Here is a 15,781-nt window from a genome sequence, read left to right on the forward strand (position 1 = left end):
TTTTGCTTTCCTTTAAAAGGTATCTGTATATTATTCAAGTTCGAGGAATACTGATAGGAATTACATCTGGGCTGGGCGCAGTGGTTCACACCTGTAGTCCCAGCGTTTTAAGAGGCTAAGGCAGGAGGATCAGTTAAAATCAGGAGTTTGAGAACAGCTTGGGCAGCATAGGGAGACCCTGTCTCTACAAAAAATAAGTAAATTGGGCGTGGTGGTGCGCACTGTAGTCCCAGCTATTCAGGGGGCTGAGGTAGGCAGACGTGGTGGTGCGCGCTGTGGTCCCAGATATGCGGCGGGCTGAGGTAGGCAGGAGGATCACTGGAGCCGGGAGCCTGAGGCTGCAGTGTGAGTGATCATCGCACGCCTGCACTCCAGCCTGGGCAACAGAGCAAGACCATGTCAAAAAAAAAAAAAATTATATCTGTAGTTACAGGTTTGAGATGAACGTGTTCCTGTTAGTGTGCCTGACTCATTGTGTCACCAGGAATCAGAATCTGAATGGCAGCTACCAGGCTTAGGGGCAAGTTGGGACTTTTGTTCTGTGATGCTCTCTTCTCGGAGCTGTGACCTCTTGGTTTTCATTTTACAGTTTCCAGGGAAGGGGGTGCTTTGCGAGAGGCTGCCGAGTTTGAATTGTCAGGCTGCCCAGTCCTGCATCGACGAAGCCGACAGACGTGGAAAGCCTTTGGTCTGTGGATTTTACAAGTAAGGACAGTTTCCTTGTGATTTTTTTCCTTCATTTTCAAATAAAACTATGCAAAATACTCAGGGTACTTTGTTTTTAAAAAAAAAGCTAACCCGCAATCTCTAAATGAGATTCTCATTTCCAGAAGAGGGAAATAGGTATTGCCACTGATTTTTCTCATTTGCTGGTCTTGTTCTAAAGCCCTGGTGACAGCGGGGTGTGCAGGGGTGCAGATTTTGAGTGGGTCCTGCTGGTTCTCAGTTATGTCTCTGCCAACTGCCAGCTTGGTGATGTGGGCGCCTTGGAGAACTCCTGAGCAGTTCCATCGTTTGCAAACCGCAGATTACATGGGTGACATTACTGGCCACTGACCGGAGTCTGGGTGGCCCCTGGTTGCTGGCACCTTGTTGGGTTGGCATCTGTTGGTGAGTAAGGCCGCGTGGCCTTTGCCGCATGGAGCTTACCGTCTGGAGAGGAGGACAGATGAGAAACGAGTAAATAGATAGGTCATCGCGGCAGGGCTGGTGTTTGAAGGGCTCTCGGTGGCGCTGATTGCTTCCTGCTCTGGCTCCTGCCCAGGGCACAATGGCTGTCGTGAGCATCAGTTTACCTGCTTTCAAAAGGGCTTTGAGGGACGTGGCCCAGAAGGGACTTTGGTGTCAAATTTGGCTTCAGGAGCTCAGCTGGCTGCCCCCGTGCCCACGCGTCTCAGGGAGAATGGGCTTCGGGGAATGGGCTCGCCTGCTTCGTTTCCCAGCTCCTCTCCCAGGCGCTTTGATCCGGCTTTCCAGTTCTTGCACAAGCAAGTTTGTGTCGGCCACGCCCTGGGGAGGATCCACAGGATCACCGCCATCAGCAGCCTGTTCCCAGCAGCCTCTCCGGCTTCCCTAAAGAGGGCAGGTGGGCATCCGCGTTGTGGGGAGGATCCACGGCATCACCGCGGTGGGCTTGGCTGGAGTCCCTCTTTTGGTCTGCCCAGTGGTCACTCATGTGACTACAGCCAGGTGGTCAGCGGCCTGCCTGGAACAGGCCCACCAGGGTCACAGGGCCAGGCCCTGCTGTCACCTGGGTTCTCTTCTGTGTCGTCCCCATGCCTCCTCAGGTCCCCACAGCAGCGTGGCCACACATTTGATGGCCTCAGGGCACCAAAGCGGAAACACTCAGACGTCCTGAGGCTTGGACCAGGACTGACGTGGTACCCTTTACACCACCCTTTGTGTACTTGGGCAAGTCCAGGCCCAGCGGTGCCAGCGCTGACTCCTCTCAGCACCCGCTTCACTCTGTCTCGTCAGCACCCCCTTTTGGCACCACCTCCCCCATCCGCCCAAAGTTCACCCACCCACCCTGCTCCACTGGCCACCACTCCGATCCCAGCCATGTCCTCATCCTGGCTGTGGCCATCTGCCTGCAATCTCTTCTCTGTAAGACCTCAGTTGGACCAGGTGCCTGCCTGCTCTGAGCTCTCCAGAGCACAGGTGGAGGCCGTGGTCTCCACCGACCCCGTGGGCCTGTCACTGGTCGAGGGTCTTGACTGTACATTGTCCAGGTTCTTGGTGTTTTGAACAAAGAATTGGACAAAACACCCAGCAAAGCAAAGAAAGGATGAAGCAACAAAATAACAAAAGCAGGTATTTATTGAAAATGAAACACACTCCACAGTGTAGGAGTGGCCCGAGCAGCAGCTCTAGGACCTGGATATGGAATCTTCTGGGACCCAAATACCCGCTAGAAGTTTCCCATTGGCCACTTCGTGCTCACCTCATGTCAGTGAAGTGGTTGCAAAAAGCAACCAGTCAGAGGCTAGGGTGAAGTTACAAAGTTATCCTTGTTCGCAAACTAGAACTCAGCCTGCAGTCAGTCTGATTGGTGTGGACCGGGACCATTCAGAGGCTGAACTGAAGTCACAAAGTTGCAAACGAAGACTTGACCCACAGTCAGTCTGATTTGTTGCAGACAGCCAGTTTCCCATCTGCCAGGCAGAAGAGGTGAGGGGGTTTGCAAAGGCAGTAGCCTCTGGTCCTTTTGTTACTTAGGAGTGTAAAGTTAGGGTTTTCCCTTCAATATAGTTCAAATAAGTTTTGGGAAACAGCCTTAGGTTCCCTGCCTCCAGACCCTCATCTCCCGCCTCAGGCCTACAGGTGCCGCCCCCCGCAACCCCACTGTCCTCTTGTCCACTTCTCGCTCTTCCTCAGAAGGCCAGACAAGTACCCGTCTGGGGCCTGCTCCCCAGGTGGGGACATGGGGACTGGCTCTGCTAGGCTCATGGCTGTACCTCCAGGGTCCAGAAGGTGCCTGGGCCCGGGACTGCCGGTGCCGTAGAAGCTTAGCAAACACGGAACTGGACCGCTTGCTGGGCAGCGTCCCCATGCCTCTCAGGGACCCATTTTGGAACAATTTAGAGTTAATTTTCTATTAAGGACCAGTTTCTGTGAAACTGCTTGGCTATGCCTTTCGTCCACTGCTTCAGTTAAAGCAGTGAGTTCAGGCCAGATGTGGTAGTAATCCTAGCACTGTAATCCCAGCACTTTGGGAGGCCGAGGCTGCGGGATCACTTGAGGTCATGAGTTCGAAACCAGCCTGGCCAATATGGTGAAACCCCTACTGAAAATACAAAAAAATCAGCTGGGTGTGATAGTGGACGCCTGTAATCCCAGCTACTTGGGAGGCTGAGGCAGGAGAATTGCTTGAACCCGGGAGGCAGAGGTTGCAGTGAGCCACGATCGTGCCACTGCACTCCAGCCTGGGCGACAGAACAAGACTCTCTCAAAAAACCAAACAAAGCAGTTTATAATTTGCCTAAATTAATTTTTGTATCATCTAAAGTTTTCTTCTGCTTAGATATGGCTGCCTTAAAAGATGCAGACACTGTTATGATCAGCATGAAGTTTCCCTGTGGGGCTGTGGTCAGCGTGGACATCAGCCAGCACCATACAGACAGCTGTGACCAGAGATTGGAGGTGACCCCCTGCCCTTTTCCACCCCTCGCCAGTCCACTGTGAAAAGCTGGGTTCGTTCTATGGGTTAGATGGAGGTCGTCAGCCGGGTTGATTGTGCGGGTTAGAGAGAGGTCGTCACCCGGCCACCCTCAGCTGGGTCGATTGTGCGGGTTAGATAGGGGTCGTCACCCGGCCACCCTCAGCTGGGTCGATTGTGCGGGTTAGAGAGGGGTCGTCACCCGGCCACCCTCAGCTGGGTCGATTGTGCGGGTTAGAGAGGGGTCGTCACCCGGCCACCCTCAGCTGGGTCGATTGTGCGGGTTAGAGAGGGGTCGTCACCCGGCCACCCTCAGCTGGGTCGATTGTGCGGGTTAGAGAGGGGTCGTCACCCGGCCACCCTCAGCTGGGTCGATTGTGCGGGTTAGAGAGGGGTCGTCACCCGGCCACCCTCAGCTGGGTCGATTGTGCGGGTTAGAGAGGGGTCGTCACCCGGCCACCCTCAGCTGGGTCGATTGTGCGGGTTAGAGAGGGGTCGTCACCCGGCCACCCTCAGCTGGGTCGATTGTGTGGGTTAGAGAGGGGTCGTCACCCGGCCACCCTCAGCTGGGTCGATTGTGCGGGTTAGAGAGGGGTCGTCACCCGGCCACCCTCAGCTGGGTCAATTGTGCGGGTTAGATGGAGGTTGTCACTCGGCCACCCTCAGTTGGGTTGATTGTGCGGGTTAGAGAGAAGTTGTCACCTGGCCACCCTCAGCTGGGTTGATTGTGCGGGTTAGAGAGAGGTTGTCACCCGGCCACCCTCAGCTGGGTCGATTGTGCGGGTTAGATAGGGGTCGTCAGCCGGGTTGATCCTGCTGGTTAAATAGAGGTCATCACCTGGCCATCCCCAGTCGGAGCACATGCAGCACACCTTGTGCACAGTCAGTGCTCAGTAAATATTTGTTTTAATTTTCTGGTGAGAGCCATGTCTTCCAGGTTTTGAAGAGAGTTCATTCTCTGGCCTCTGGGCCTCCAGGAGCTGTTTTGTGACGGTGGCTTTCCTTTACATTGGCTGTTGCTCTATAGAAGCCTGTGCTTCCTTGGCCGTTACACGGAAAGCCGGTGTTGGTCACGGTGTGCCATGGGAAGTGATAATGACGGTCCTGGAAGGCCTGCGTCATGTGTCACCTGCCCGCCCCACCCCCACCAGCAAAAGCCCTGGTGGTGTTCAGTCATCCCCTTCCCCTCCCCACTTCCCGTGCTCGGCCTGGTTAACTCCTGTCTTGCAATGGCTCCCAGGTGCGTGGGTCCCAAGGCGCGCTGCAGATGGAGAATCAGAATCCCTTGGGCATCACCGGGTGGGGCACGTCCCTGTCCCTCGGCTCCCAGACCCAGGCTAGCCGCTACCAGGACTCGTATCGAGAGCTCTTCAGACACTTTGTCAGAACCCTTAAAGGTGGGTGACGTTCTCAGGAGGAACCTGGGATGTCCCGATGCTCAACGGGTAGATGCCTTCCAGGCTGCAGTCAGTGCAGATGATATGCCAATTTCAGGTGGAAAATTGCATTCCAGATGCTGGGTTCAGATTTGAAATTGTCCATCTCAGTGATCATTTGCGTTGCTTGTACTTTAGGAAGATTCTGAGAGATGCTCCTTTGGGGTTCCGTGCATGTAGTATGTTGCCTGATACGTCCTAAGAAATCTTCTAGAACTCCGAGGTTTATAAAATGATGACTACTTCTGAACTCCTGAGAGCTAGTGGATACCACGTGTCCTGGAAGATAGGACGCCTTCTACCCTCTGTCAGTCCTGGGGGTGACTGGGAACCAGGGAGGTGGAACAGAATTCCGGGACCTGGGTCGGGCTTGTCCAAGAGGGGCTGGTGGGTCTCTCTAGGACCAGTGTCCCACCCCGAGGCCAGTGGCCCCTTCACATGTCCCAAGAGGAATACTGTCTGGCTCCGATGTGTTGGGTTTTATCCTGAATCTGTGCACATGTGCAGGGAAGGAACCTCCTGAAATCACCAAAGAGCAGTTCCTCAGGGCCTTCCGGGCGGCCGCGGCCGCGGAGCAGTCGTGGTGGAGCCGGTCAGCTGTGGCCCTGCCCTGCGAATCGGCAGAGGCCTCCGTGGTGAAGACAGAAGCTCCATGAACCAACCCGAGGCTGGAGCCAAGATCCTGCCCAATATCCAGTTGCCTGTTTCTCTTCTCACTGTTACTGAGAGAGGGAGATAGAACCTTCTGGCGATCTTGTCCTCACTGGAGACTCAGAACGGGAAGCATTGGGAAACCATGTGTGTTTCATTTCTGGTGTGACCAGGCTTTTCAGGATGTGACTTCAGACCGAGGACACAAGTTGGGCTTGCTTAGCTGTTTTGTGTTGCGCACCGGCCGCAGAGATGCTCTTCCGGTCAGAGTTCCCTTGGCAGGGCCTCGGAGGCCTCTGGTTGGCTGTCTCAGGAAGAGGGCAGGTCAGGGATTGGACAGTGTAAATTGACCCAGAAAGCTGCGGTATCAGCTTTTCTGTGGCAAACAGGGCCGAGGGCTGGTGAAGCTGTTAAGACTAAATGTTGCATGCATGAGGCAGACTGCAGGCCTCCTTAGGCCTTTTTTGGGGTAATTACATCAGTATTTAAAAATATTTTTTTTTGTTTGTTTTGAGATGGAGTCTCGCCCTGTCACCCAGGCTGGAGTGCAGTGGTGCAATCTCGGCTCACTGCAACCTCCGCCTCCCGGGTTCAAGTGATTCATCTACCTCAGCCTTCTGAGTAGCTGGGATTACAGGCATGCGCCACCATGCCCGGCTAATTTTTGTATTTTTAGTAGAGACGGGGTTTCACCATGTTGGCCAGGCTGGTCTCGAACTACTGACCTCGTGATCTACCTGCCACAGCCTCCCAAAGTGCTGGGATTACAGGCGTGAGCCACCGTGCTCGGCCTAAAAACAATTTTCTTGAAGAATCTGATTTTGTGCATAGTGATGACACAGCACCATTTCAGAGAAATAGGAAATAGACGTGTGTGGTATGAGAAGCCCATATTCTGTTCTTGTCGCCTGAATCTAGGCTTCCTCTCTGGATGTGAGCGCAGGAATGAACGGCGGCTGTTTTCTGCCCAAAGGGGTGTGGAGACCTTTTGGAAACAGGCCTTCTCCTTTCCGTTTTGCAGCCAGGCGGTAGAAACCTTCCTTCGAAGGGTAGTGCCCTGGGGAGCAGCAGACCTGCTCCGAGTCCAGCTTAGCTTTCCAAAATTCTGTGTGGAACCTACTGGAGATGTTTTTATATATTTGAAAATAATGGCGTGTATTTCTCATGCTATAGTTAAGAAAAATAACCTTTTAAACAAAGATATTCAAACTCACCCTTGTGCCAAAAGCGCTCACGTTTCTGTGTCCATTCCTGAAAGGGCGTTTTAGAGTCCCCGTTTCTACGTTCTACATGGCACCCTCTTGCCGAGGGAACATCCCCAATCCCTCCACTTCCCGTCTAGTTTGAGGCCTCAGCACTTTGGTGATCAGAGTTCTGTGGCTGTGAGGGGCTGGGTCCACCGCCGCCCATCCCTCCTTGGTGGATGTGGGGACAGGTAGGAGCCTAGGGAAAGGGGTGAGCGCTAGCCAGGAAGGTGGGGCCAAGGCCAGGCATGGCGCCTCACCTGCACCTCACCTCACCTGCACCTCACCTCACCTGCACCTCACCTGTGGGGAAACTCAGCGGAGCTTCCTGGCGGCATCTTTCCCTTTTGCCTTGGTCTTTTCTGTCTTTGTTTAAGGCCAATTTCTAAAAAGACTGAGGCCTCCTTCGAGGTTGAAGAGATTTCTAGAGCCTTATTTTTGCTGTGACAGGACCCTAGTCACTGTTCACAAGTCTGAAACCAAGAAACCTGAGAACCAAGAGAACTGAAATGAAGCCTCTGGTCTCTTGAGCCAGCACGAGGCTCTCTGCTGCCTTTTGTTTTCTTAGGTTTTGCTGAGAAACGAGAGTGCGTTCTGTGTGGGTGTCTGTGACACCTGGAGACCCTGCTTGGCCTAGCTGAAGTCCAGAAAGCCTGGGCCCCACAGGGCTTGGATGAGGGCTCAGGGGCCTGCACTTCAGGAGGCCCGAGAGGCCCGGTCAGTCCCATGAGGCTACTCGGCTTGGCCCGCAGGTCCTCCGAGGCACAGGGCAGAGGGACACCCCAGGGACCCATCAGACTCACGACACAGAGAAACTCAGGTGGGCTACCAGGGCCGGCCACAGAGGCCACAGGCTTCCCGCCTGTGAGGAGCCGCCCTGTATGTCTGAGCCCCTCGGAGATGGAGGTTTAGTCATGAGAACCAGTCATTGGAACATAACACTTTATTATGTTACAAAAACAAAAATCCCCACCGAAACACAGCTAAAAAAATAACACATTTTCCCAAGATTACATTACCAAAAACAGTTGTTACGTCATTGGAGGGCGTCCGTTAATACTGCTCGGGGAAGCACCAGCCTACACGGACACACAGATGGGGTCGCGTGTCCACCCTAAAGCATTAAAGTGCTTTAACTGGTAACAGAGGAGTGGATGTTTGTGCATTGGAGACACTGACTGTTCCGAGTGACAGGTGTCTCTGTGCCAGGATACTGCGAGTTGGGCCCCTGGGTACAGCAAGGGCTTCCCAGCAGCCCAGGCCTGGTGGGAACGCTGGGGGGATGGGGGAGAGTCGCTGTTTCTGACCAGAGTGACTCGGACGGACGTGAGCTGACCTGCCTGGTGAGCTCCTCCTGCCTGGCCTCTCTGAGCAGACTCAGGACCACTGCCCGTCCCCCTCAGCTCCAGGAGTGCCGGCAGCCTCCCTCCTACCCCTGCACTGCCGGGAAAACCATCTGCCTTCAAGATTTATTTGTTGATTTGTTTAGTTGTATAAAAAACATTGCTTAAAGGATTCTTGTTCCTGGGAATTTGCATTTTCTCCTAACCACGGCAAAGTCTCGACTGTGTTTACTTTCACAGCTGCTTCTCCAGCACAAGGAGGCTGCGCGGGCTCGCTCTACAGGTGCAGCTGGGGCCATCTGGCTGCTCCGTGTTCTGACCAGCTTCTTGGACGTCTGGCTGAGGTTCCAGTGACAGCTGCCCCTGGGCCTCTCCCTGCTCTGTGCCACCCACCCCCCCAGCAGCACACTACAGGGGCTCTTGGGACAGCCTCACTGGACTCAGGGTGCACAGGGAACATGCCTAAGAAACAAATCAACAACCCCCTGGAATTGAAGCGCATCTGTGCTGGGCTCGGGAACCCCGAGTGTCGGGATGGGCCCCCGCGGCTCTAGAAGCAGAGCATGGGGCAGAGTGGGGCTTCAGGAGGTGGACTCGGGTAGCAGGTGCCCAGCCCCCAGGAGATGGGCGTGATGCCTGGGGCACGGGTCTTAGCCTTTCTGGCCTCAGCTTCCTCATCTACGAAATGGCAGTAAGATGGAGAGCTGAGGTGACATGCAGCTGGGGTGGCTGCGCCACCCTGGGAAAGCCCTGAGTCCGCTGCTGCTGCCCCTACTGACTGATGCCCTGGGTGTGGGCACCTTTCTAGGGAGATGGAACCCCAGAAGCTGAGCAGCCAGAGCCTGCCCTTCGGCTAGAAGGAGCTAGAAGGAAGGGCCGGGCTCTCGCCCTGGCTGCAGCCAGATCCCCTGAGAGGCGGCAGCCCCGTTCTCGCTGCCCCCACAAACGTGCACCCAGGCGGCTGTGCCGTCAGTGGCCCCCGGGGCGGTGGACAGTGTGGGAGAGGGACGTCTGCATCTTCGTACACCAGGCACCTGTGGCAACACCAGTCGCTGCTTTTAAATAAGGGGAGGCTGGTGACAGTGATGCCACTCAGCAAGATGGAGTCCTGATCTGGGGATGGGGGCTGTGTCTAACCTTGCCGTGCCCTGGGGGGCTTAACTGCTTCTGGGAGATGTTAGTGGGGGAAGCTCCTAGCCCTTAGGAGCTGATGCCACACATACCCTAGGCAGAGGTGCGGAGCTGGCCGTGTCAGAAGGGGCCAGGCAGCCTGCACTCTGGGTGGTGTCTCAGCTTACGTGAGTGAGGCGGTCCTGCAGAATAGTGTGCTGGGAGCAGAGGCCACTCCCAAGTCCAGCAGAGAGAGTCCCCAGCCCCCGGCACAGGCAAGATGCAGTTAGGGACATTCCCTGAAAATACATGGTGTTTCAGACGCAGTCACTTGGCTGCTCACCACTCTCCACTGGCCCACCTGCCTGGAATGAAGGGCCTTGTCACACCTGTGAGGCTTCCCAGGGGCTCCGGTTCCTTGTCCTGGAGCTGTGCTCCGGGATGGTCAAGCTCCAGCCACCAAGGCTCAGGCTGCTCCTCGTGGATGGAGGTGGCCGCAGCAGGGGCCTGTGCAGACACTGCCTCCCTGGGGCCCACTAACTCCCTGGGGTGCTCCACGAAGGCCTAGACGCCCCCTGCACCTACCTCAGTCTGTTCCCTGACCGCCGCCGCCGCCCCCTGGAAAAGAAAGCAGCACCCTCTGGACCTGGCAGTGGTAGAGAAGGTGGCCGCGGCAAGGCAGGAGCTGCCCCCACGGCAGAGCGTTCCTGTGAATTTGCCCTTCCCAGCGTTCCCTCTAGGCTTCCTCCCTGCCCGGCCTTCCTGGGGACAAGTCCCGCCCACCTGGCTTCTCACTCAGCTTCCGTAGCCTGGCTCACGGGCGCTAGGTTGAGCTGGAAAGGGAATGTTGAGAAAGTTTAAAAAAAAAAAAAAAAAAAAAAAAAAAGCTGACCCACCATGTAGAAAAGGGTATCATTTTATCAAATATTGACAATTTCCGGTCCTCTAAGGACAGGCTGTCCCTTTCTGCCCAGGGTTCCCCAAGGAGAGGTGACTGTGGCCAGGCTGAGGGGCACTGGCTGAGGCGGTACCAGATGCTTCCCGCACCTGGGAGGGGTTGCGCCTTCCCCAGTTTTCTCCAATTTCAGCAACACTTTGGTGGTTGTTAGGGGCAGGAAGGAGGCGGTCCCGCAGAATACAGTGTGCTGGGGGCAAAGGCCACTCCCAAGTCCAGCAGAGAGAGTCCCCAGCCCGTTAGGGACATTCCCTGAAAATGCACGGTGTTTCAGACACAGTCGCTTGGCTGCTCACCGCTCTCCAGAACCAAAAGATGTCGCAAAATACTTTTTGGCAGTCCACCAGCGAAGAGGATTCTTTCCTCTGGAAGGACCTTGCTTGATCGGCAGATGACAGAGTCTCTAGGATGAGGCCTGGAGGTCGGAGCTGACACTGCGGTCCCCACCCACGCCTGCCATGGAGCACGCCCGGCAGTGGCAGGGCTGAGAGTGGGCCGGCCCCTGCCCCGCAAGCCCAGCATTAGGGCAGCTCCAGAAGGTTCTGCAGGTGACTCAGGCTGTCCGCAGGCGGCTTTGGTGGCTGGGCCTCTCCTGGGGCCGGTGAGGTGCCGGGGCATGGGCCGGACCTTGCCTTTCCCCGGGCACAGCCTGGAGGCCCTGCCTCCGGAGGCAGTTTTGGACACAGGAAGGAGAGCGAGGCGGCCTGGGTCTCTGGGCGGTGGCACAGGCTCTGGCTGGGCCCGGCCCCTCAGTGGATCTCGGCCTCCGTGAACTCCTCCTTGATGGGCTGCTTGCGGGCCTTGCAGTCGGGCAGGTCGAAGCCGAAGTCCGCCCACTCGTCGGGGCCGGCGCCGGGGCCGCCGCGGTTGGGGATGGTGATGGTGTGGCGCACGCGGAAGTGCACGGCCTCCATGACCCGCTGGCGCTGCAGCTCCCCGGAGCCGCCGATGGAGATGGCGGCCGCGTTGCTGGAGCGGAGCAGCTGCTGCGCGGCGGCGCCGTAGTCGTGGCCCTGCTTCAGGTCCTGCAGGCCCCGCCAGATGGTCATGCGATACTGCTCGGGGATCTTCAGGGCCCCCAGGTCCTGCGAGAGGCCGGCGCGTTAGGGGCAGGGGGCAGTGGGGACAGGGAGAGCAGGGAGGGCCGCCCTGGGCCTGGAGGTCTGGCCACACCACACCCCGGCCCCCACACCCCTAACCAGAGTAGGCAGGAGAGGGGACGTGGGGGAGGGGGAGAGCCCACCAGGGCCCCTCCTGGCCTGTGTGGGGCCTGGGCCCTGACCTCGGAGCATTAGACATGGAGCTCCCTGAGCATCTACCTACCTGGCCCTGGGGGAGGAACTGCCTCCCAGCCTCAGGGCAGGGCCCTCCTTGGTCTCCATGTCCCTGCCCCTCGGAGCAGATCCCCAGCTCATCCGTGAGCTCCCAGCACCCTCTAGGCACCACACGAAGCACACACATGCAGGGGAGGCAAGGGTTAACACGTGACCTGGAGCTGGCTCAGCGTACTGGGGACAGGCTGCAGGGAGGGCGGTTAGTGGACACAGACGAGGCCACCCTCTGCACGACGGACAGTTAGGCTGAGCAGCTGGCCCCAGCTCGCACTGACCCTCATCTGTCTGCAGCCCTGGGCTGGGGATGGTCTGGGACGGGCCTTGGACCTGGGCTGCGGCACTGGCTGGGGGCGGGTTCCCAGCAGAGGGCTTGCTCTCCCTTGACTGACAGTGTCCTGTGGTTCGCACTGTCCTAGGCTACGAGCAGGCTTTGTACACCGCTAGTCTCACTTAACCCAAAGACAAGCCGTGGCTGTTTAATCATGGTGCCTGCGATCAGCTCCCACAAGTGCCAAGAGCTATGTGGCCTCAGGTCAGGCGCTTGCCTTCCCCGGGTCCCCTTTCCTCTGGGTGTAAATGGCACTGAACTGGACTGACTCCCTCGGGGCCTTACATTCTTCTGTTTGTGCCTTGGAAACAGCCCATCCCCTAAAATCAAAGGCACACTGGCTGCTGGGAGTCCGAAAAGGCCCAAATGACCAGTTCAGCATCCAGAGGCCTGGGCCTGTGTCCCGCGCCGCCAGCTGCCCGCCTGGCTGCGCCTGCCCGAGCTCTCTAGAGTCGAGTCATCACATCCACTTGCCCGTGGGAGAGGGTTTCCAAGTTTCCCAGCCACGAGAGCAAGGAAGAGAAGGCTCTTTGCCCTCTGTTCAGGGGCCCCTCCAGCTACTGCCTGTGCGGAGCGGGGGTCGCCCGGGCGTTACCTCGATGGTCAGGTTCTGCAGGTGGTAAATGCTCTGTAACCCCTGGGACGTGAAATACTCGATGCAGTTTGGACACCCCAATCCTGTTAAAAAACTGCAGAGAGAATTTGAGAAAGGAAGCAGCATTAGCTTCCGAGCACAGGGCTGTGCGATCCCTCATCTCTGGGAGTGGCCTGGCTGGGGTGGAGACTGTCACTCTCTCCCTCCAGCCCACAGGTGGCCATGGCATCCCTCAGGGAGGGGACGTGCTCAGCTGGGGACAGGTCAGTGAAGACCCGGCTTTTGGTATTTTTCCTCTAAGTGGACCATTTCCCCAGCATCGTTGATGCTCCTAGCCTGACTGCCCTCGCCCGCCTGTCTGATCTGGGGTTGCGAGTGGTGAGCACACAGGGTGGGGCAGGGCAGCTGACATGGCCAGAAGGACAGAGGTGAACGGACAGGGTGACAGCGCATGCTCAGGCCCTCGGCAGCCCACACACCTGACGAGGCTGGGGTCGGCGTGGTAGGGGGGTGGCGGAGTGCAGTGGGACCCCGAGACCATGGACTGGGTGCCGTGGCTGCTGGTCATCTCGCCGTTGGCTGGCACTGCGTGGCCGTGGTTGTTGAGCATCCCAGAGCCTGGGTGAGAGGCAGGTGGGGCATTCAGGGAAGCCAGGCCAGGCGTCCAGGTGCAGGCTCCACCCAGGCTCCAGACACCTCTGGACACCAGGGGAGCCACCCCAAGGCCTGGCGATGTGATGCTTGGCATCGCCCCAGCCAGCTGGAGGCTTGAGCAAGGGCTGAACACCTGGGGCCCTGTCTCCTTGCCCCACCTAGTAGGGACGGCGATGACTGTGCGCACAAGGCACTGGGTCGTAAGGGCAATCACGGCTGGCACTGGAGTGCTCCCCACATCCCGGGGCCTCAGGAGACACCCAGGGGGACTGGAGTGCTCCCGCATCCCGGGGCCTCAGGAGACACCCAGGGGGACTGGAGTGCTCCCGCATCCCGGGGCCTCAGGAGACACCGGGGAGGACTGGAGTGCTCCCGCATCCCGGGGTCTCAGGAGACACCCGGGGGGAACTGGAGTGCTCCCGCATCCCGGGGTCTCAGGAGACACCCGGGGGGGACTGGAGTGCTCCCGCATCCCGGGGCCTCAGGAGACACCCAGGGGGACTGGAGTGCTCCCGCATCCCAGGGTCTCAGGAGACACCCAGGGGGACTGGAGTGCTCCCACATCCCGGGGCCTCAGGAAACACCGGGGAGGACTGGAGTGCTCCCGCATCCCGGGGCCTCAGGAGACACCCGGGGGACTGGAGTGCTCCCGCATCCTGGGGCCTCAGGAAACACCGGGGAGGACTGGAGTGCTCCCACATCCCGGGGCCTCAGGAGACACCTGGGGTGCTTGCTCGCAGCACTGGGAACATGCCTGGTCCTGCCCACATGAGGACCTTCCAGGGGAAGGGGGCCCAAACTCTATTCAGTGGAGCCCCCAGCTTGTGCTGGGGTCCCTGAGGAGGTCTTGCACCATTTAATCCCCACAAGGAGTGAGCCTGGTACTTCTGTGGCCATTTGTCGATGGGGAAACAGGCTGTGTAATGTTAAGAGACTTCCGCAAGCTTCCTTGCCTGCCAAGAGGTGGTGCAGGCGTGTGGGTTCCACGCTCTTAACCATGCCCCCTCCACCTCCCACAGTCAGGAGTGGGCAGAGAGGGCTGTCCGTGGCTGCTGCCCAGAGGGTAGAACTGCTGGAAGGAGCCAGCCACAGACACACCTGCCCTGCGTCCGGAGCTGGGTGGAGTGCCCTGAGCCAGGCGCCCCCAGTGGGCCTCCCCGCCCTGCCCATGGGCCCCCACTGCCCAAGGGACTCACCCACAGGTCCCAGGTTGGGTGTAGCTGCCGAGCTGTGCGGGGGAGGCTGGCCCACCAGCTGGTTGACGGAGGGCAGCTTGTTCATGCCCCCGTGCACCTTGTTCATGGGCGAGAGGACCGGCCCGTAGGATGGGGGCTGTAGGTGACTCCTGCTCAGAAGCAATGGCTTGCATGGGTGGGAAGCAAGGCAGCCTCGTGCCCACCAACCACCCACGCCCGTGATGCCCCCATGCTGCGAATGGGTGGAGACTGAGGTCAGAGAGTGGCTTTGTCCTCCTCTGATGTCAGAGAGTGGCTGGAGGATGGCCATGCACAGCCACTGGGCCTGCTCCTGAGAAGGACACTGGCCATGGCGGGGCCGGTAGGCAGGGGGATGACCTGTGCCACTGGAATTGGCCTCTGGTCTTGGTGGGTCATGGTCACTCTGGCCACCCCTCCTGGCCTTTCCACCCAGCAGACATTTACAAGACCCCTCAGTGGCAGAGGCATAGCAAGGGCCATGGCCTAGGGTCCCAGGGCAGCCCCAAGTCCCACCAGGCTTCCTGGAGGAGGAGATGTGGGGTGGGCCCCTGAGCTCTGGACCCTGCTGCCTGTCCCTGGCAGATGATGCCTTCTGGAGGGGTGTCTGGTCCTCCTGGCCTTCTCCTGCGGGGTTGAGCCATGAGCTTCCCCACACCGATGGTGGGCTGGGGTTGACTCACGGCCTCTGTAGGAGCTGCTGCTGCTGCCGATAGGAGTCTACCAGCGGCTGCGGCACCAACTCCATCAGCTCCAGGCTCTCCTTCAGCTTCATCAGGATCTCGAAGTTCTCACGGCCTCGCACCTGAGCACAGAGGAGCAGATGCTCTGCCCACATGCCCCAGACCCCCGTGGGAGGGAGGCGGGCGGCCGTAGCCTCAGGAGGACCTGGGCTTGGCAAAGCATCTGTCCTTTGTGGGGGTTCCCCGGCACCCCAGAGGCTCAGGATCCCCTGACCTTCTTTCCTCTTCCCAAGAAGCAGCTCTAATTAGAGCCCATGACTCGGTGGGCAGGTCTGTCCCCAAGAACCATGCCTGCTCCTTGTGGTCCCTAAGCCTCCCTCTTCCTCCCCCACCAACAGATACTGTTTTTTATTTTATTTTTTTAAAAAAAACAAGTATCTCTCTCTCTTCCTTTCTTTAGACAGAGTCTTGCTCTGTTGCCCAGGCTAGAGTGCAGTGCAGTGGCATCATCATAGCTCACTGCAGCCTCGGACTCCTGGGCTCAGGCAATCCTCCTGCCCTCAGGTGATCCTTCTG

General features: G+C 58.1%; 2 protein-coding genes across 5 annotated transcripts in view; one reads left to right on the forward strand and one right to left on the reverse strand.

Moving 5' to 3' along the window:
• LOC119619344 (myo-inositol 2-dehydrogenase-like) overlaps window positions 1-8,501 on the forward strand; it is a 31,042-nt gene extending 22,541 nt beyond the window's left edge. Inside the window, exons 2-6 of one of the 3 annotated variants that reach the window (XM_073007907.1) lie at window positions 590-705; window positions 969-2,670; window positions 3,524-3,642; window positions 4,899-5,055; window positions 5,602-8,501. In XM_073007907.1, coding sequence (XP_072864008.1) covers window positions 3,526-3,642; window positions 4,899-5,055; window positions 5,602-5,750 — 423 coding nt within the window. In that variant the 5' untranslated portion in view covers window positions 590-705; window positions 969-2,670; window positions 3,524-3,525 and the 3' untranslated portion in view covers window positions 5,751-8,501. Of the gene's footprint in view, window positions 1-589; window positions 706-968; window positions 2,671-3,508; window positions 3,643-4,898; window positions 5,056-5,601 lie in introns of all 3 variants that reach the window. The other 2 variants (XM_037985148.2, XM_073007908.1) reach the window with 2 other exon arrangements.
• A 2,540-nt stretch (window positions 8,502-11,041) lies between these two features.
• The window catches only part of TP73 (tumor protein p73), an 82,108-nt gene continuing 77,368 nt past the window's right edge, over window positions 11,042-15,781 (reverse strand). Inside the window, exons 10-14 of one of the 2 annotated variants that reach the window (XM_007980854.3) lie at window positions 15,206-15,327; window positions 14,505-14,653; window positions 13,134-13,272; window positions 12,655-12,748; window positions 11,042-11,482 (exon numbers count right to left, since the gene is read on the reverse strand). In XM_007980854.3, coding sequence (XP_007979045.2) covers window positions 11,147-11,482; window positions 12,655-12,748; window positions 13,134-13,272; window positions 14,505-14,653; window positions 15,206-15,327 — 840 coding nt within the window. In that variant the 3' untranslated portion in view covers window positions 11,042-11,146. The remainder of the gene's footprint in view (window positions 11,483-12,654; window positions 12,749-13,133; window positions 13,273-14,504; window positions 14,654-15,205; window positions 15,328-15,781) is intronic. The other variant, XM_007980860.3, reaches the window with a different exon arrangement.

This window comes from Chlorocebus sabaeus, chromosome 20 (assembly GCF_047675955.1).
Source record: "Chlorocebus sabaeus isolate Y175 chromosome 20, mChlSab1.0.hap1, whole genome shotgun sequence".
In the NCBI taxonomy this organism is placed as follows: Eukaryota; Metazoa; Chordata; class Mammalia; order Primates; family Cercopithecidae; genus Chlorocebus; species Chlorocebus sabaeus.